Source organism: Bos indicus x Bos taurus, chromosome X (assembly GCF_003369695.1).
Source record: "Bos indicus x Bos taurus breed Angus x Brahman F1 hybrid chromosome X, Bos_hybrid_MaternalHap_v2.0, whole genome shotgun sequence".
Lineage (NCBI taxonomy): Eukaryota > Metazoa > Chordata > Mammalia > Artiodactyla > Bovidae > Bos > Bos indicus x Bos taurus.
Genome location: NC_040105.1, coordinates 109,282,205 through 109,304,757, shown reverse-complemented (window position 1 = coordinate 109,304,757; position 22,553 = coordinate 109,282,205). Strand labels below are relative to the sequence as shown.

General features: G+C 38.1%; 1 protein-coding gene across 4 annotated transcripts in view; it reads right to left on the bottom strand.

Annotated features, from left to right (window-relative positions):
• The window catches only part of BRCC3 (BRCA1/BRCA2-containing complex subunit 3), a 78,842-nt gene that overhangs the window by 11,136 nt on the left and 45,153 nt on the right, over window positions 1-22,553 (bottom strand). For 3 of the 4 annotated variants that reach the window (XM_027533387.1, XM_027533386.1, XM_027533389.1), the window contains one exon: window positions 20,737-20,811. The exons of the other annotated variant lie outside the window; for it this stretch is intronic. In XM_027533387.1, the coding sequence (XP_027389188.1) occupies window positions 20,737-20,811 (75 nt within the window). The remainder of the gene's footprint in view (window positions 1-20,736; window positions 20,812-22,553) is intronic. 4 annotated transcript variants of the gene reach the window in all.

Here is a 22,553-nt window from a genome sequence, read left to right as displayed (position 1 = left end):
TTTCTCCTTTTCCTTTTGCCTCTATTCTTTTCTCAGCTATTTGTAAGGCCTCCTCAGACAACCATTTTGCCTTGTTGTGTTTCCTTTTCTTTGGGATGGTTTTGATCATTGCCTCCTCTACAGTGTTACAAACCTCTGTCCATAGTTCTTCAGGCACTCTACCATGTCTAATCCTTTGAATCTATTTTTCAGTTCCACTGCATAATCATAAGGGATTTGATTTAGGTTATACCTGAATGGCTTAGTGGTGTTTCCTACTTTCTTCAATTTAAGTCTGAATTTTGCAATAAGGAACTCATGATCTGAGCCATAGTCTTGGCTATTTTGAATAATGCTGTAATGAATGTGGGTGTGCAAATATCTCTTTGAGATTCTGTTTTCAGTGCTGTTGGATATACACAAGTGACATCCCTGGTCATATGACAGTTCTTGCTTTGTTTTTGTTTTTTTGAGGACCTTCTGTATTCTTTTCCATACTGACTACACCATTTTACATTCCCACCAACAGAGCAGAAGGCTTTCAACTTCTTCACATCCTCACCACACATCTGTTCTTTGCTGTGTTTTTGATAATGGCCATCCTAAAGTGTGTGAAGTAATGTCTCACAGTGGTTTTGATTTGCATTTTTTGATGATTAGTGATGTTGAGCATCTTCTCAGGTTTGTTGGCCATTTGTTTATCTTCTTTGGAGAAATGTCTACTTAAGTCCTTTGCCCATGTTTAAATTAAGTTATTCTGTCATTCAGTTGTAGGAATTCTCTATATATTCTGGATATTAACCTCTTATCAGATATAGGATTTGCAAATATTTTCTCCCATTCTGTAGATTGCCTTTTCAATTGTTTCCTTTGATGATCAAAAGCTTTTAAGGTTAATGTAGTGCGTTCGTCTGTTTTTCCTTTTGTAACCTGTGCTTTTGGTGTAATATCTAAGAGTGAAAGTGAAGTCCCTCAGTCATGTCCAACTGTTTGCAACCCCATGGACTGTAGCCTACCAGGCTCCTCCATCCATGGGATTTTCCAAGCAAGAATACTGGAGTGGGTTGCCATTTCCTTCTCCAGGAGATCTTCCCGACCCAGGGATTGAACCTGGGTCTCCCACATTGAAGGCAGATACTTTACCATCTGAGCCACCAGGGAAGTCCCCTAATAGAAGTCATTGCCAAATTAGATTTCATGAGCTTTCCCCATTTTCTTCTGGGACTTTTATAGTTTTCAGTCTTACATTTCTGTTTTTATTCCATTTGAGTTAATTTTTGCATATTGTACAAGGTAGGGACCCACCTTGATTCTTTTGTATGCAACTCTCCATTTTTCCTAGCATCATTTATTGAAGAGAAGTCCTTTTCCCATCGTGTTCTTTTTTAAATTAATGTTCTCTTTGTAAATTATTTATTTGTTTTTGGTTGCTGCACATAGGCTTTACTCTAACTGTGTTGAGCGAGGGCTACTCTTTGTTTTTGTGGTATGCAGGCTTCTCGATGGGGTGGCTTCTCTTATTGTAAAGCACAGACTCTAGGCACGAGGGCTTCAATAGTTGGGGCATATGGGCTCAGCTGCTCCGAAACATGTGGAATCTTCCCAGACCAAGGATCCAACCCATGTTACCTGCACTGGCAGGTGGATTCTTATCCACAGTACCACCAGGGAAGTCCATCACATCAAGTATTCTTGGAAACTTGGTCAAAGATCATTTGACCACATATGTGACAGTTTAATTTGGGATTTATTATTCTGCTCCTTTGATCTTTATGTCTGTTTTTATGCTGGTACAACACTGTTTTGATTCCTGGGGCTTCTTAGTAAGTTTTGAAATGATGAAGTGTGAGATTTCAAACTTCATTCTTTTTAAAAATTGTTTTGGCCACTCAGGGTCCCTGGAGATTCCATATGAATTTTAGGATCGGCTTTTCTATTTCTATAAACAAACAAAAACCAGCACTTTGGGGATTTTGTTAGTGATTGCACTAATTCTGTGAATCACTTTGAGTAGTATTTACATCTTAACAATATTAACACATTATTGACCTGGGGATTTTTGCAGAAACTAATGCCTGTGGCTGGTGATTTGTTATGCAAATGAATATTGAAACACTCCAGTCAATAATGTTTGGGTAACAAAAGATGTACTGATACATCTCTGGTCAATAATATGTCAACTTATTCAATCCATGTACATGGGATGTCTATTTATTTGTGTCTTCTTTACTTTTCTTCAGCAGCACTTTGTAGTCTGCATTGTATAAGTCTTTCACTTTTTGGTTAGGTTTATTCCTAAGTATTTTATTCATTTTGATGCTATTGTAAATGGATTATCTTCTTAATTTACTTTTTGGATTGTTCATTGTTAGTGTATACAAACAAAAGAGATGTTTTTGTATGATTTAATATCTTGCAACTTTGTTGAATTTATTACTTTTTATAGTTTTTTAGTGGTGTCTTTGAGGCTTTCTACATATAATATTATGTCATCTGTCAACAGAGATAATTTTACTTCCTCCTTTGCAATTTGGATGCTGTTTATTTCCATTTCTTGCCTAGTGCTCTGACTAGGACTTCCAGTTCCATGTTAAATGTCTGTTTTTAAATTGAGTTGCTTGTCTTTTAATTGTTTAGAGTAAGAGTTCTTTACATATTCTGGATGCTATACCATGATCAAATATATGATTTACATGTATTCTCTCCTATTCTGTGTGGACTTTTTCACTTTTTTCATAATGTCCTTCAGTGTACCAAATTTTAAATTTTTTACCAAGTTTATCTTTTTTTTAAAAAAATTATTGCTTGTACATTTGGTGACATATTTAAGTAACCATTGCCATGTCCAAAGTTACAAAGATTTAAATCTATGAGTTTTATACTTTTAGCTTCTCTATATGGGTCTTTGACACATTTTAGGTTAACTTTTGTATACTGGGTGTGGCAGGACATCGGCATCTTAGTTGTAAATGAGTATGTTCCAAATGTTCTTTTCTTTAATTACCCTTTCTAGATTTTGATGTAAGGTTTATGTTGACTGCATACAAAGTCTTCCCATATCTCAATTTTCTGAAACAGCGTGGATAAGATTGTTATTTTTTCTTTAAACATTTGATAGACTATAATGCATTAGTGATCTTAGCACCACAATTCAAAAGCATCAATTATTTAGCACTTTGTTTATGGTCCAAATCTCATATCTGTACATGACTACTGGAAAAACCATAACTTTGAATATATAGACCTTTGTCAGCAAAGTGATATCTCAGATTTTTAATATGCTGTTTCATTTTGTCATAGGTTTCCTTCCAAGGAACAAACATCTTTTTATTTCATGGCTGCAGTTACTGTCCACAGTACTTCTGGAGCTTGAGAAAATAAAATCTGTTACTGCTTCCACTTCTTCCTCTTCTATTTGCCATGAAGTGATGGGACAAGATGCCATGATCATAGTTTTTTGAATGTTGAGTTTTAGGCCAGCTTCTTTACTCTCCTCTTTCACTTTCATCAAGAGGCTCTTTAGTTCCTCTTCACTTTCTGCCATAAGGGTGGTGTCATCTGCATATCTGAGGTTCTTGATATTTCTCCTGGCAATCTTGATTCCAGCTTGAGCTTCATCCAGCCTGGCATTTTGCATCATGTATTCTGCATATGCTCTGATTTTATGTATTTTGTTAGATTTGGAAAGTTGTGCTTTTCTAGGAATGAATCCATTTAACTTACATTCTTCATAATATATTCTTATCCTTTCAAAATATGTAAGATTACAAGTGATTTTCCCTTTTTCATTCTCTACATTTGTAAGTTTATGCTCTGTATTTTTACCTTGATTGGTCTTCCTGGGGGCTTATTAATTTGACTGCTCTCTTTGAAAGAACCAAAGACCTATAAATGTCTCTCTAAGTACCCATTTAGTTGCATCCCAAATTTTACTTTTTTACAAAAATGATCATTCAGCTCAAAATATTTTCTGATTTCCCTTCTGATTTATTCTTTGATTCAGAGGGTATTTGTAAGTATATTATTAAACCTCAAAACATTGGATGACTTCACACACAAGATGAAATAAACACATACAATCCTTATCTTGCACTGAATTCAACTCTAAAACCCAGACAGAATTCCAGGCCTGGCTACTTGTGAACTCTGCAAAGCAAATAATAACAGGTGGATTAGGGAAGGACACCAAAATTCAAAATACCATACAAGCCATGGATATAAACAAGACTTCAAAACTTACAATGTAATATCCAAAATAATCAAGCTAGGAACCGAAATTACTCAACATATAAAGAACCACAGAAATCTCATCGTGCATGGAAGAAGATAATGAACAGACACAAAAAAGCAAAATGAAACATATGCTGGAAATATCTGACAAAACTTTAAAGCAGCCATTATGAGACAGAATCACTAATCTGTATTTTTAGAAATCAGCGTAATGGTTCCCTTTGGAAAGGAGCAAAGGCTTAGCAATTGAGAGGAGCCACGCAAGGGGCTTCTGGGGAGCTAGTAAGTTTCTATTTCCTGATATATATTTTAGCTTCATAGGCACATTCGTGACCTGTGTTGGGGTTGTGTAGGTATCTTTATGCAAACTGATTGAGCTGGACACATAATTAGTGTGCTTTTCTGTCTCTGTGTTACACTTCCACTGAAAAGCTAAAATCAACAAACCAAACTAAGGTTATGAAGAAGCTCTAGAGTTTGCCGGAACTCATAAGTCAGAATAGAGTTTTGAAGTCTACAGCTGAAGGGATTCTATTTACTTCTCAAAAGGAGTACTTAACTGGGTTGATATTGAAGGTTGACAGGTATCAGAGAAGAATTCTTAAATTTGAGCTTAGTCCTCAAAGATGAGTGTTAGCCAGGCAATGGCTGGAGAAACAGGCAAACAATGAAGGGCTTCAGGTTTGAGTTTTTTTTATTATGGATCAGGACCATTTCAGAAAAGCTATAGCATAGATACCAAATAGAAGGAAAAAAAGACAGGAATACAATGGGTGGGTAAAATGAAAACCAAAATTAAACCACTTTTTAACAAATAATGAAAATAAAAATACTGCTACTATCCTAGCATGGGATATACTTAAAGCTGAGACCAGTGGAAATTCATAGCCTTAAGCACTTACATCAATAAAAATGAAAGACAAAAAATATATTAAATAAATTCCAAACTCTAAAGGTTAATATAAAGTACAGGAAAATAACCAAAATAAAACATAAGGAAATAAAATTCAGAAGATTTGAAAAAAAAAACATAAAGGAAATAATGAAAGATAAAGTAAAAATTTGTGAGAATGTGAGTAGGAACAAACAAACTAATACATAAAAATGTCTGGGGGGAAATTAACAATGAGTAGGGGGAGGTAACTATTGAAATAGAAGAGATTTAAAATACCATAAGAGACTCTCTGGTAGATAGATCTCTATGCAAATAAATTTGAAAATGAGACAAAATGAATAAGTTCTTAAGAAAATACAGGTCAATAAAAACTGACCTCATTAGAAAAAAAAGCATAAGTAGATCTATTACCATAAAAGAAACAGAGGAACTATCCCAACAAAGCATGATATGGAAACCTAAACCTAATAATACAAAAAAATTCCAAAAAGTTATCACTTATGACTCGATACAAAAGCAAAAACTAAAAATATTGGCAAAAACATCCCAATAACACATTAGGAAAACCTCATAGCATATTTTCCCAGGAAGCCAAGCTTGGCTCAATAGTAGGAAATCTATCAATATAATATACCATATTAACAGATCTAAAGAAAGCCTGAATTACCTTCATAGGTCCTGAAAAACTTAACAGAACTCAACAGTCATTCCTGAACAAACACAGAAAAAAAAAGAGGTAATTATGAAGGATTTATACATATTTTCTTAATTTGCTGTTCAGTTGCTAAGTTGTGTCTGACTCCTTCTGACCCTGTGGACTGAAGCACAAAAGCCTTACCTGTCCTTCACCATCCCCCAGGGCTTCCTCAAACACAAAACAATTGAGTTGGTGATGCCATCCAACCACCTCATCCTCTGTTGTCCCCTTCTCCTCTCGCCTTCAATCTTTCCTAGCATCTGGGTCTTTTCTAGTGAGTCAGTTCTTCACATCATGTGGCTGAAGTATTGGAGCTTCAGCTTCAGCATCAGTTCCTCCAATGAATATTCAGAATCTGTTTCCTTTAGGACTGATTGGTTTGATCTCCACGCTGTCCAAGTACTTTCAAGAGTCTTCTCCAACATCACAGTTCAAAAGAATCAATTCTTCAGCACACAACCTTCTTTACAGTCCAACTTTCACATTCATAAATGACTACAGGAAAAGCCAGAGCTTTGATTATTTGCCGCTTCGTCGGCAAAGTGATGTCTCTGCTTTTTAATACGTGGTGTAGGTTTGTCACAGCTTTACTTCCAAGGAACAAGCATCTTTTAATTTCATGGCTGCAGTCACCATCTGCAGTGAGTTTGGAGCCCAAGAAAATAAACTCTGTCACTGTTTCCATTTTTTCCCCATCTCTTTGCCATGAGGTGATGAGACTGGATACCAAATCTTCGCTTTTTGAATGTTGAGTTTTAAGCCAGCATTTTCATTCTCTCACCTTTATCAAGAGGCTCTTTAGTTCCTCTTTGTTTACTGCCATTAGGGTGGTGTCACCTGCATATCTGAGATTGCTGATATTTCTTCTGGAAATCCTTATTCCAGCTTCTGATTCATCCAGCACAGCATTGCTCATGATGTATTCTGCAAAGAAGTGAAATAAGCAGGGTAACAATATACAGCTTTGACATACTCCTTTCCCAAATTTGAACGACTTCATTGCTCCATGTCAGGTTCTAACTGTTGCTTCTTGACCTGCATACAGGTTTCTCAGGAGGCAGCTGAGGTGATCTGGTATTCCAACCTCCTTAAAAATTTTCCACAGTTTGTTGTGATCCAGACAGTCAAAGGCTTTCATGTAGTCAATGAAGGAGAAATAGATGTTTTTCTGAAACTCCTTTTCTTTTCTCTATGAGCCAATGGATGTTGGAAATTTGATCTCTGGTTCTTCTCCCTTTCATAATCCAGCTTGTGCATCCGGAAGTTCTTGGTTCACATGCTGTTCAAGCCTAGCTTGAAGGATTTTGAGCATGACCTTGCTAGCAAGTGAAATGAATGCAATTTGTGCAGCAGTTTGAACATTCTCTTGCATTCCCTTTTTGGGACTGGAATGAAAACTGATCTTTTCCAATCCTGTGGCCACTGCTGAGTGCTCTAAATTTGCTGGCATATTGAGTGCAGCACTTTAACAGCGTTATCTTTTAGGATGTGAAATAGCTCAGCTGGAATGCCATCACCTCTTCTAGCTCTGTTCATAGTAATGCTTCCTAAGGCCCACTTGACATTATACTCCAGGATGTCTGGCTCTAGGTAAGTGATCACACAATTGTCATTCTCTGGGTTGTGAAGATCTTTTTTGTACAGTTCTTCTGTGTATTCTTGCCAGCTCTTCTGCATGGCATGGCTCATAGCCTCAGTGAGTTACACAAGGCTGTGATCCATGTGATCATTTTGGCACCTTTCCTGTGATTGTGGTTTTCAATCTGTCTGCTCTTTGATGGATGAGGATAAGAGACTTGTGCAAGCTTCCTAACATGAGGGGCTGGCTGTGGGTCTTACACTGGTGGGCAGGATCATATTTAGTAAATCTTTAATCCAATTTTCTGCTGATGTGTGGGATTGTGTTCCCTCCCTATAGTTTGGCCTGAGGCGGCCCAGTCCTGGAGTCTTCAGTCTTCATGGTAGGGCTATAGGCTCAATGGTTCAATCCCTGGTTCAGGAAGAGCGCAGCCCACTCCAGTATTCTTGCCTGGAGAATCCAATAGAACAGAAAAGCCTGGTGGGCTACAGTCCACGGGGTCGCAAAGAGTCTGACATGACTGAAGCGACTTAGCACAGCACAAGAGTCTCTGGCAGACATGGGGTATGACTGTAACATGATTGTACCCATCCTAACATCTCGTGGTTTTTCCTTTGTCCCTGAACATGGGGTATTTATTTTTTGGTGGGTTTCAACATCCTCCTTTCAATGGTTGTTCACCAGCTAGTGTGATTTTGGTGTTCTTACAGGAGATGAATGCACGTCCATCTACTCCACCATCTTCAGTTCCTTAATTTTTTTAATAGGAAAGCATATGTATCAGTTCAGTCACTCAGTCGTGTCCAACTCTTTGTGACCCAATGAACTGCTGCACGCCAGGCCTCCCTGTCCATCACCAACTCCCAGAGTTTACCAAACTCATATCCATTGAGTCGGTAATGCCATCCAACCATCTCATCCTCTGTCGTCCCCTTCTCCTCCTGCCCTGAATCTTTCCTAGCACCCGGGTCTTTTGAAATGACTCAGCTCTTCATGTCAGGTTGCCAAAGTATTGGAGTTTCAGCTTCAACATCACTCCTTCCAATGAATACCCAGGACTGATCTCCCTTAGGATGTACTCGTTGGATCTCCTTGCAGTCCAAGGGGACTCTCAAGAGTCTTCTCCAACACCATAGTTCAAACATCAATTCTTCGGTGCTCAGCTTTCTTATTTAATAGTGAAATACTACAGGAATTTACACCAGGATGAGAAACAAAGTAAGACCGCCTACTATTTTCCAATGTTATATAAATATAAAGGAGATACTAGGCAATGCAGTAGCACCTAAGACAGTCAATCAGATGCATAAGAACTGGAGAGTAAAACAACTTCTATTTACAGGTAAGACATAATATTTATCTGTAAAGCTCTAGAGAATCAAATGTAAAATTAACCCAAGGAATGAAAGAACTCAGGATCATAAAAAATGTTAATACAGAAATAATAGCCTTCAAATATACAACTAAAAGAGTCATGGTGGGAAAAACAAACCCATTCAAAATGCAAACAAAAGAATCACATGTGCAACAAAATTTGAGATCTGCTGTGTTAGAACATGGAATGAAGCAGGGCAAAGACTAATAGAGTTTTGTCAAGAAAATGCACTGGTCATAGCAAACACCCTCTTCCAACAACACAAGAGAAGACTCTACACATGGATATCACCAGATGGTCAACACCAAAATCAGACTGATTATATTCTTTGCAGCCAAAGATGGAGAAGCTCTATACAGTCAGCAAAAACAAGACCAGGAGCTGACCGTGGCTCAGATCATGAACTCCTTATTGCCAAATTCAGACTTAAATTGAAGAAAGCGGGGAAAACCACTAGACCATTCAGGTATGACCTAAATCAAATCCCTTATGATTATACAGTGGAAGTGAGAAATAGACTTAAGGGCCTAGATCTGATAGACAGAGTGCCTGATGAACTATGGACTGAGGTTCATGACATTGTACAGGAGACAGGGATGAAGACCATCCCCATGGAAAAGAAATGCAAAAAAGCAAAATGGCTGTCTGGGGAGGCCTTCCAAATAGCTGTGAAAAGAAGAGAAGTGAAAAGCAAAGGAGAAAAGGAAAGCTATAAGCATCTGAAGGCAGAGTTTGAAAGAATAGCAAGAAGAGATAAGAAAGCCTTCCTCAGCGATCAATGCAAAGAAAAGAGGAAAACAACAGAATGGAAAAGACTAGAGATCTCTTCAAGAAAATTAGAGATACCAAGGGAACATTTCCTGCAAAGATGGGCTCGATAAAGGACAGAAATGGTATGGACCTAACAGAAGCAGAAGATATTGAAAAAAGGTGGCAAGAATACACAGAGGAACTGTACAAAAAAAGATCTTCACGATCCAGATAATCACAATAGTGTGATCACTGACCTAGAGCCAGACATCATGGAATGTGAAGTCAAGTGGGCCTTATGAAGAAGCATCACTACGAGCAAAGTGAGTGGAGGTGATGGAATTCCAGTTGAACTAATTCAAATCCTAAAAGATGATGCTGTGAAAGTGCTGAACTCAATATGCCAGCAAATTTGGAAAACTCAGCAGTGGCCACAGGACTGGAAAAGGTCAGTTTTAATTCCAAGCCCTAAGAAAAGCAATACCAAAAAATGCTCAAAGTATCGCACAACTGCACTCATCTCACACGCTAGCAAAGTAATGTTCAAACTTCTCCAAGCCAACCTTCAGCAATACGTGAACTGTGAAATTCCAGATGTTCAAGCTGGTTTTAGAAAAGGCAGAATAAACCAGAGTTCAAATTGCCAACATCCACTGGATCATCAAAAAACCAAGAGAGTTCCAGAAAAACATCTATTTCTGCTTTATTGACTACTACAAAGCCTTTGACTGTGTGGATCACAATAAACTGTGGAAAATTTTTCAGGAGATGTGAATACCAGACCACCTGACTTGAGAAATCTGTACGCAGGTCAGTAAGTAACAGTTAGAAGTGGACGTGGAACAACAGACTAGTTCCAAACAGGAAAAGGAGTACATCTGGCTGTATACTTTCACCCTGCTTATTAACTTATATGCAGAGTACATCAGGAGAAACGCTGGGCTGGATGAAGCACAAGCCAGAATCAAGATTGCCGGGAGAAATATCAATAACCTCAGATATGCAGATGACACCACCCTTATGGTAGAAAGTGAAGAAGAACTAAAGAGCCTCTTGATGAAAGTGAAAGAGGAAAGTAAGAAAGTTGGTTTAAAGCTCAACATTCAGAAAACAAAGATCATGGCATCTGGTCCCATCACTTCATGGCAAATAGATGGAAAAACAGTGGAAACAGTGGCAGACTTTATTTTTGGGGCTCCAAAATTACTGCAGATGGTGACTGCAGCCATGAAATAAACAGACACTTACTCCTTGGAAGAAAAGTTATGACCATGAAATTCACCTTTTTCTCAAGTGCACACGGAACCTTCTCCAGGATAGATCATATTCTGGGGTATCAATCTAGCCTTGGTAAATTAAAAAAAAATTGAAATCATTCCAAGCATCTTTTCTGACCACAATGCAGTAAGATTAGATCTCAATTACAGGAGAAAAACTATTAAAAATTCCAACATAAGGAGGCTGAACATCACACTGCTGAATACCCAACAAATCACTGAAGAAATCAAAAAAGAAATCAAAATATGCATAGAAACGAATGAAAATGAAAACACAACCCCAAACCTATGGGACACTGTAAAAGCAGTGCTAAGGGGAAGGTTCATAGCAATATAGGCATACCTCAAGAAACAAGAAAAAAGTCAAATAAAGAACCTAACTCTACACGTAAAGCAACTAGAAAAGGAAGAAATGAAGAACCCCAGGGTTAGTAGAAGGAAAGAAATCTTAAAAATTAGGGCAGAAATAAATGCAAAAGAAACAAAAGAGACCATAGCAAAAATCAACAAACCCAAAAGCTGGTTCTTTGAAAGGATAAATAAAATTGACAAACCATTAGCCAGAATCATCAAGAAACAAAGGGAGAAAAATGAAATCAATAAAATTAGAAATGAAAATGGAGAGATCACCATATACAACACAGAAATACAAAGGATCATAAGAGACTATAATCAGCAACTATATGCAAATAAAATGGACAACTTGGAAGAAATGGACAAATTCTTAGAAAAGTACAACTTTCCAAAACTGGACCAGGAAGAAACAGAAAATCTTAACAGATGCATCACAAGCACAGAAATTGAAACTGTAATCAGAAATCTTCCAGCAAACAAAAGCCCAGGTCCAGATGGCTTCACAGCTGAATTCTACAAAAAACTCAGAGAAGAGTAAACACCTATCCTACTCAAACTCTTCCAGAAAATTGCAGAAGAAGGTAAACGTCCAAACTCATTCTATGAGGCCACCATCACCCTAATACCAAAACCTGACAAAGATGCCACAGAAAAATAAGAAAACTACAGGCCAATATCACTGATGAACATAGATGCAAAAATCCTTAACAAAATTCTAGCAATCAGAATCCAACAACACATTAAAAAGATCATACACCATGACCAAGTGGGCTTTATCCCAGGGGTGCGAGCATTCTTCAATATCTGCAAATCGATCAATGTAATACACCACAATAACAAAATGAAGAATAAAAGCCACATGATTATCTCAATAGATGCAGAGAAATCCCTTGACAAATTTTAACATCCATTTATGATAAAAACTCTCCAGAAAGCAGGAATAGAAGGAACATACCTCAACATAATAAAAGCTATATATGACAAACCCAGAGCAAACATTATCCTCAATGGTGAAAAATTGAAAGCATTTCCTCTAAAGTCAGGAACAAGACAAGGGTGCCCACTCTCACCACTACTATTCAACATAGTTTTGGAAGTTTTGGCCACAGCAATCAGAGCAGAAAAAGAAATAAAAGCAATCCAAGTTGGAAAAGAAGAAGTAAAAATTTCAGTTTGCAGATTACATGATCCACTACATAGAAAACCCTAAAGACTCCACCAGAAAAGTACTAGAGCTAAGAAATGAATATAGTAAAGTTGCAGGATATAAAATCAACACACAGAAATCCCTTGCATTCCTATACACTAATAATGAGAAAACAGAAAGAGAAATTAAGGAAACAATTCCATTCACCATTGCAATGAAAAGAATAAAATACTTAGGAGTATATCTACCTAAAGAAACTAAAGACCTATATATAGAAAACTATAAAACACTGGTGAAAGATATCAAAGAGGACAATAATAGATGGAGAAATATACCATGTTCATGGATATGAAGAATAAATATAGTGAAAATGAGTATACTACCCAAAGCAATCTATAGATTCAATGCAATCCCTATCAAGCAACCAACAGTATTTTTCAGAGCTAGAACAAATAATTTCACAATTTGTATGGAAATACAAAAAACCTCGAATAGCCAAAGCAATTTTGAGACAGAAGAATGGAACTGGAGGAATCAACCTGCCTGACTTCAGGCTCTACTACAAAGCCGCAGTCATCAAGACAGTATGGTGCTGGCACAAAGACAGAATTATAGATCAATGAAACAAAATAGAAAGTGCAGAGATAAATCCATGCACCTATGGACACCTTATCTTTGAAAAAGGGGGCAAGAATATACAATGGAGAAAAGACAATCTCTTTAACAAGTGGTGCTGGGAAAAGTGGTCAACCACTTGTAAAAGAATGAAACTAGAATACTTTCTAACACCATACACAAAAATAACTCAAAATGGATTAAAGATCTAAACATAAGACCAGAAACTATAAAACTCCTAGAGGAGAACGTAGGCAAGACACTCTCTGACATAAATCACAGCAGGATTCTCTATGACCGACCTCCTAGATTATTGGAAATAAAAGCAAAAATAAACAAATGGCACCTAATTAAAATTAAGAGCTTCTGTACAACAAAGGAAACTATAAGCAAGGTGAAAAGATAGCCTTCAGAATGTGAGAAAATAATAGCAAATGAAGCAATTGACTAACAACTAATCTCAAAAATATACAAGCAACTCCTGCAGCTCAATTCCAGAAAAATAAACGACCCAATCAAAAAATGGGCCAAAAACTAAACAGACATTTCTCCAAAGAAGATATACAGATGGCTAACAAACACATGAAAAGATGCTCAACATCACTCATTATCAGAGAAATGCAAATCAAAACCACAATGAAGTACCATTTCACGCCAGTCAGAATGGCCGCTATCCAAAAGTCTACAAGCAATAAACGTTGGAGAGGGTGTGGAGAAAAGGGAACCCTCTTACACTGTTGGTGGGAATGCAAACTAGTACAGCCACTATGGAGAACAGTGTGGAGATTCCTTAGAAAACTGGAAACAGAACTGCCTTATGACCCAGCAATCCCACTATTGGGCATACACACCAAGGAAACCAGAATTGAAAGAGACACGTGTACCCTCAATGTTCATCACAGCACTGTTTATAATAGCCAGGACACGGAAGCAAGCTAGATGTCCATCAGCAGATGAATGGATAAGAAAGCTGTGGTACATATACACAATGGAGTATTACTCAGCCATTAAAAAGATTACATTTGAATCAGTTCTAATGAGGTGGATGAAACTGGACCCTATTATACAGAGTGAAGTAAGCCAGAAAGAAAACACCAATACAGTATACTAACGCATATATATGGAATTTAGAAAGATGGTAATGGTAACTATGCGAGACAGCAAAAGAGACACAGATGTATAGAACAGTCGTTTGGACTCTGTGGGAGAGGGAGAGGGTGGGATGATTTGGGAGAATGGCATTGAAACATGTATAATATCGTATATGAAATGAATTGCCAGTCCAGGTTCAATGCATGATACAGGATGCTTGGGGCTGGTGCACTGGGATGACCCAGAGGGATGGTATGGGGAGGGAGGTGGGAGGGGGGTTCAGTATGGGGAACACGTGTATACCTGTGGCGGATTCATGTTGATGTATGGCAAAACCAATACAGTATTTTAAAGTAATTAGCCTCCAATTAAAATAAATAAATTTATATTAAAAAAAGAAAAGTTATGACCAACCTAGATAGCATATTAAAAAGTAGAGACATTACTTTGTCAACAAAGGTCCATCTAGTCAAGGCTATGGTTTTTCCAGTGTGGATATGAGAGTGGGACTATAAAGAGAGCTTAGTGCCAAATAATTGATGCTTTTGAACTGTGGTGTTGGAGAACACTCTTGAGAGTCCCTTGGACTGTAAGAATATCAAACCAGTCCATCCTAAAGTAGATCAGTCCTGAGTATTCATTGAAGGACTGATATTGAAGTTGAAACTCCAATACTTTGGCAACCTGATGCAAAGTGCTGACTCATTTGAAAAGACCCTGGTGCTGGGAAAGATTGAAGGCAGGAAAAGAAGGGGACGACTAAAGATGAGATGGTTGGATGGCATCACTGACTCAATGGACATGGAAGCCTGGCATACTGCAGTCCATGGGGTCACAAAGAGTTGGACACAACTGAGCAACTGAAGTTAACTGAACTGAAAGAAGGAATGCAGCTGCTGGGCCAAATTGGAAATGATGCTCAGTTTGGATGAGTCTGGTGGTGAAAGTGAAGGCTGATGCTGTGAACAATAATACTGCATAGGAACCTGGAACTTTAGGTCCATGAATCAAAGTAAATTGGAAGTGGTCAAACAGGAGATGGCAAGAGTGAACTTCAACATTTTAGGAATCAGTGAAGTAGAATGGACGGGAATGGGCTAATTTAATTAAAACGTCCACTGTATCTACTTCTGTGGGCAAGAACCCCTTAGAAGAAATGCAGTAGCCCTCACAGTCAACAAAAGAGTCTGAAATGCAGTACTTGGATGCAATCTCAATAACAACAGAATGATCTCTGTTTGTTTCCAAGGCGTATCACAGCAATCCAAGTCTACACCCTGACCACTAATCCTGAATAAGCTGAAGTTGAATGGTTCTGTGAAGACCTACAAGATTTTATATAACTAACAGCAGAAAAGATGTCCTTTTCATCATACAGAATGGAATGCAAAAGTAGGAAGTCAAGAGATAACCAGAAGTAACAGGTTAAGTTTGGCCTTGGGGTACAGAATGAAGCAAGGCAAGGGCTAACAGAGTTTTGCCAAGAGTATGCACTGGTCATAGCAAACACCCTTGTCCAAAAACACAAAAGATGACTGTATACATGGACATCACCAGATGGTCAACAGCAAAATCAGACTGATTATATTCTTTGCAGTCAAATGTGGAGAAGTCAGCAAAACAAGACTGGAAGCTGACTGTGGTTCAGATCATGAGCTCCTTATTGCAAAAATTAGGCTTAAACTGAACAAAGCAGAGAAAACCACTGGGCCATTCAGGTATAACCTAAATAAAATCCCCTATTATACAGTGGAGGTGACAAATAGATTCAAGGGATTCAATCTGGTGGAGTGCCTGAACTAGGGATGGAGGTTTGTAACACTGTACAGGAGGCAGTGACCAAAACCATCCCAAAGAAAAAGAAATTCAAGAACACAAAATGGTTGTCTGAGAAGAAAAGGAGAAAAGAAAACATATATCTATCTGAATGCAGAGTTCCAAACAATAGCAAGGAGAGACAAGAAAGCCTTCTTAAGTGAACAATGCAAAGAAATAGAGAAAAACAATAGAATGGGAAAGACCAGAGATATCTTCAACAAAATTAGAGGTACCAAGGGAAAATTTCATGCAAAGATGGGCACAATAAAAGACAGAAATGGTATGGACCTAAGAGAAGCAGAAAAGATTAAGAAGAGGTGGCAAGAATACACAGAAGAACTGAACCAAAAACATCTTAATGACCTGCATAACCACGATGGTGTGGTCACTAACTTTGAACCAGACATCCTGGAGTGTGAAGTCAAGTGGGCCTTAGGAAGCATTACTATGAACAGATCTAGTGGAAGTGATAGCATTCCAGCTGAGCTATTTCAAATCCTAAAAGATAATGCTGTTAAAGTGCTGCACTCAATGTGCCAGCAAATTTGGAGCACTCAGCAGTGACCACAGGACTGGAAAAAATCAGTTTTCATTATAATCCCAAAGAAGGACAGTGCCGAAGAATGTTCAAACTACTGCACAACTGCACTCATTTCACATGCTAACAAGGTCATGCTCAAAAAAATCCTTCAAGCTAGGCCTGAACAGCATGTGAACCAAGAATCCAGATGTACAAGCTGGATTTAGAAAAGGCAGAGGAACCAGAAATCAAGTTTCCAAAATCCATTGGCTCGTAGAAAAAGCAAGGGAGTTCCAGAAAAACATCTATTTCTCCTTCATTGACTTCGTGAAAGTCTTTGACTATGTGTGCACTTAGTCACTCAGTCGTGTCCAACTCTTTGCAACCCCATTTACTGCAGCCCGCCAGGTTCCTCTGTCCATGGAGATTCTCCAAGCAAGAAGACTGGAGTGGGTTTCCATTTCCTTCTCCAAGGTATCTTCCCAACCCTGGGATCAAATCCAGGTCTCCTGCATTTCAGGCAGATTCTTTATCATCTGAGCCTGTGTGGATCACAACAAACTGTGGAAAATTTTTAAGAGGTAGGAATACCAGATCACCTTATGTGCCTCCTGAGAAACCTGTATGCAGGCCAAGAAGCAACAGTTAGAACCAGACATGGAACAATGAACTGGTTCAAAATTGGGAAAGGAGTATGTCAAGGCTGTATATTGTCACCCTGCTTATTTAACTGCTAAGCAGAGTACATCATGCGAAATGCTGGGCTGGATGAAGCACAAACTGTAGTCAAGATTGCTTGGAGAAATATCAACATCCTCAGATATGCGGATGATACCACTCTAATGGTAGGAAGTGAAGAACTAAAGAGCCTCTTGATGAGGGTGAAAGAGTAGAGTGAAAATGCTGGCTTAAAACTCAACATTCAAAAATCAAAGATCATGGCATCCAGTCCCATCACTTTATGGCAAACAGATGGTTAAAGAATGGAAACAGTGACAGACTTTATTTTTTGGGCTCCAAAATCATTGCAGATGGTGACTGCAGCCACAAAATTAAAAGACTCCTTGGGCTTCTTGGAAGAAAAGCTATGGCAACCTAGACAGCATATTAAAAAGCAGAGACATCACTTTGACAACAGTCTGTACTGTCAGATCTATGGTTTTTCAGTAGTCATATATGGATGTGAGAGCTGGACCATAAGGAAGACTGAATGCCAAAGAATTCACGCTTTCCAACTGTGGTGCTGGAGAAAACTCTGTGAGTCCCATGGTCTGTGAGGAGATGAAACCAGTCAATCCTAAAGGAAATGAACCTTGAATATTAATTTGAAGGACTGATGCTGAGGCTGATCCTTCAATACCATGTTCACCTGATGCGAAGAGCAGACTCATTGGAAAAGACCCTGATGCTGGTAAACATTGAAGGCAGGAGGAGAAGGGGGCAACAGAGGATGAGATAGTTGGATGGCATCACCAACTTAGTGTTCACGAGTTGGAGCAGACTCCAGTAGTTGGTGAAGGACAGGGAAATCTGGTGTGCTGCAGTCCATGGGGTCGCAAAGAGTCAGTCGGACAGGACTTAGCAACTGAACAACAACATCATACTTAATGCTGAAATGCTGATTTCTCCATAGATCAAGAAGAAGGCTACCATGACTGCTCTCACTGTCTTTAACCTGTATTCAGCAGTTTATTAAAGCTCTCATTGAATGCAGTAAGGTGAGAAAAATAAACATCCAGATTGGAAAGAAAGAAGTAAAACTTCCTTTAATCACAGATGATGATCTATGTATTAATAGGCAGTCCAACAGACTCTTCAGAAAAAGTTACTAAAATTAACAAGTGAATGTAGCCAAGTTGTAGGATACAATCAATATAAAAAAATCAAATGTATTTTGTATAGCAGCAAAGAACAGTAGTAGGAAATGAAATTAAAACAGGATGATAAAACATGTAATATGTGGGGATAAGTCTGACAAAAGATATGCAAGACCTATACACTGAAAATGACAATAAATTGTTGAGAGAATTCACGACCTAAATAAATGGACACATATACCATGTTCATGGACTGGAAAACTCAGTATCTTAAGATATCAATTCTCTTCAAAATGATCAACAGAGTCAATATCATCCCAATAAAAAAATCCCAGCAGGCTATTTTAGAAATCAGCCTGGTAATTTCTGAAAAAGTTAAATATACACCTACCATATGCATCAGCCAGTCTGCTCCTAGGTATTTCATAAGGGAAGAGACAGTATATGTCCATACAAAAATTTGCACACTAATGTTCAAAGCAGCTTTATTTGTAATAGACAAAAACTGCAAGTAACTCAAATATCAACCAACAGGTGAATGGATAAAGAAACTGTGGCATTAGCTCTAAGATTTAATACTGTTCTATAATGAAAATAATGAACTATTGATATATCCTATAACATGGATGAATTTCAAAATAATTCTGTTGTTTGAAAGGAAACAAACTACATATTCTATGTGTGTGTGTGCATGCTCAGTCACTCAGTCATGTCTGACTCTGTGATCCCATGGACTGTAGCCTGCCAGACTCCCATATTTATGGGATTTCCCGGGGAAGAATACTAGAGTGGGTTGCCATTTCCTCCTCCAGGGGATCTTCTTGACCCAGGGATCAAACCCACATCTCCTGCATTGGATTCTCTACTGCTGAGCCTCTACATATATGCAGATTTCTAGAAAATGCAGAGTAATCTTTAGTGACAGCAAGCCAGGGTTTCCTGGGGTTTGAGGAGGGACATGAAATGGCAAGAGGGAGGAATTACAAAGGGGCATAAAAAAATTTGAAGAATGATGGATGTCTTTATCGTCTTGATTGTGGTGATGGTATGTATAGGTATGTATATGTCAAAACTTATCAAATTGTATACTTTAAACGTGTAGTTTATGTCAATTATACCTCAGTAAAACTGCTTAAAAAATAAAAAGAACCAGTTCCTTGGAGAAATGCTAAATCTAGGACTGAATGCAGGAAAAGGAAGAGATGAAGCTGCAACATCTTCTTGTGTTAGAATATCAGGTAGTACTCAAAGAATGGTGGGAACATGTCAAGAGAACATAGGAGGGGCTTCCAATGGCCAATTCTGAAACAATGTGTGTCTCAAATAGCTGGTGACAATAATGGGTTAAAACCTATTAGTAAAACAAGAATCCAGGTGTCCACACTAATGTAAATAAATAAACAAATAGCAAGAAGGACAAGCCCTTCCCTGCAGTGGAATGCTAACTAGTAAATGTAGGTGGAATGATGGAATTAGACCATTGCCTTTGATAACCATTTTAGTAATAAACAATTAGGAAAGACTCATTTAATGAATGCTAAAACTCCCCACAAGATACTTACTAATTTCAATGGTAAAAATTTACAGTGGAAAACCTCATAGACATTAAGCACATGCAAAGCTCCGGTCACATATGATGGGACAAATTGATATCATGTGCCTCCTAAAACAAATCACTAAGAACACAATATCACTTTTGTGGTATTATTGCCAAAATTGCATAATCTCCATCTAATTATGACAAAACATAAACAAATCCAAAACAAAGGACATTTTCCCAGAATAACTGGCCTGTGTTCTTATCTTCAAATGGATCAGGAAAAATAATGCATCGGTATAAAGAAAAAAGATAATGGAAATATGATAAAATTCTGACATTTGAGGGAGCTGGGTAAAAGGTACACAGACAGGAATCCTTTGTACTAGTCTTGCAACTTTCTGTAAATCTGCAATTATTTCAAAACAATGTTGTAAAACATGAAGAGTAATGACTAAAAGAAAGAAAACAGTAAGGACAATTTCTAAAACTGAAAAAAAAAAAAAAAAACAGGTAACGGAAAACTCCATCAGAGTAACAAGGAAAGGTAAAAAGAATTAAGCAGGATGTATGACAAAAAGAATGCAGAAAGAATAATGGTAATCATATTGCCACATGTATCAACAATAATAAATGAATGCATTGCATTCACCTAATAATAGATGTTCTGATTGCTTAAAAGCAAATAACTCAAGATCTTGCTACATTCTGTTTACAAGAGACATACTCAAAACAAAATAACTGAGGAAGGTTGAGAATAAAGAGATGGGAAAAAAAAAAGTTATAACAGGAAAGGACACTGACAAGAACTGCAACATGCAAACAGGGAGTGACAGAGATTGCTGGCTGTATCAATTAAAATCTCCTTGGTAACAGAAGGCCAAGTTTCAGCCAGGACAGAGGTATCTTGACAGGCCTCCCTGGGAGATCAGGCGAGGGGACCTGACTAAATTCTGCCAAGGAGATGAAAATGGAATCGTTTTCTGGGACTGTCTGGGAGGGTTACTTATTAGAAACCAGCAGACCTGGGCCCAGATCCTTTTTGTCCTCCTACCTTTCCTCCTCCTTCTGTCCCTCAATGGAGATGTGCTGGCTGGAGCTCCAGAAGTCTCGGGGACCACGAGGGGACCTTAGGATGGAAACCATACACCAAGATGGTGAAGCAGAAGGTAGGAGTCTGATAATATCACAGAGTCCTGGAACAACTATCTCCAGACTTCTTCTACCCAAGCAAGAATATTTCTTAATTTTATTTATTATTTTTCCTAATATATATAGTTGAACCTCCTCATCCTAAGAGGTTCAACTATTACTGTGTAACAGCTACAGGAATCAAATAATAATATTCTTTATAAAGAAAGCATTCAAGGCATATTTAAATATATACATAAATAGATGGGACAAAGAAAGACACTTCATAGTTTAGGAAGAAAAAATATAAAAAGTTATGAACCTTTATCCATTCTTTATGCACTAACAATACAGCTTCAGAATACACAAAGTCAGTATGTTAGTCACTCAGTCGTGTCTGACTCTTTGCGACCCCGTGGACTGTAGCCCGCCAGGCTCCTCTGTCCATGGGATTCTCCAGACCAGAATAATGGAGTGGGTAGCTTTTCCCTTCTCCAAGTGATCTTCCCCACCCAGGGATTGAACCCAGGTCTCCTGCATTGCAGGCAGATTCTTTACCAGCTGAGCCATGAGGGAAGCCCACATAAAGCTTACCGTGATTAAACTATAGGAAGTAAACAAATTTAGTTACAATGGGAGGTTTATATCCATCTCTCTCAATGAGGAAGGAAATAAGGATCTGTATAACAGCAACAGTAATCAGAAGACTATGGTACTGGCATAAGAAACAGACCATAGACCAATAGAACAGAATAAAGTACAGGAATAAAGTGAAGTTGCTCAGTCGTGTCCGACTCTGCAACCCCATGGACTGTAGCCCACCAGGCTCCTCCATCCATGGAATTTTCTAGGCAAAGGTACTGGAGTGGGTTGCCATTTCCTTCTCCAGGGGATCTTCCTGACCCAGGGATCGAACCCGGGTCTCCCACATTGCAGGCAGATGCTTTACTGTCTGAGCCACCAGGGAATCCTAAGTAAAGGAATAAACTCACACATACACAGTCATACAAGGTTATAAGGGACTTAGACTCAAGACAATACACATATCTTTCACTTCGTATGAAAAAGTTATGAAAGTTGACCATGTTTTAAGTCAGGCAACAACCTTTTCATGGACAGGCCAAATAGTAAATTTTTTAAGCTGTGTGGGCCCCAAGGTCTCTGTTCCAACCATTCAGCTTTCCAGTTGTTAACTGGAAACTAGTCATCAGTTCAGTTGCTCAGTCGTGTCTGACTCTTCTTGACCCCATGGGCCACAGCACGCAACAAGTCATAGGTAGTATGTAAGCAAATGGGTATGGCTATATTCCAAGAAAACTTGATTTCCATAATAGGCACCAGGCCCATGTGGCCTACAAGCTGTATTTTGTGGATCCCTGTTCTTGGTAACAAAGGAAATAACCAAAAAACTTCCATAAAGCTGATATCACACAGGCAACAGCTACCATCACGTACTGTTAAAAGTTAACATAAGAAGAAAAAATATCCCTTCAAACTCCAGTGCAGATCCACACACCTGGAAATTTTTAAATGTATTTCTAAATAACTCTCAAGTTGAATAGGAAATAAAACCAGAAAACAAAATGAGTTAGAAGTTAAAAAACCTCACTGGAACTACTATACAACAAAACCTATGTAATGGAGACAAGTGAGAAGGAAAATTTATGGCCTTAAATGTATTTATCAGAAAACAAGGGAGACAGAAAATAAACTTAGTTTTCACCTCAAGAATTTAGAATA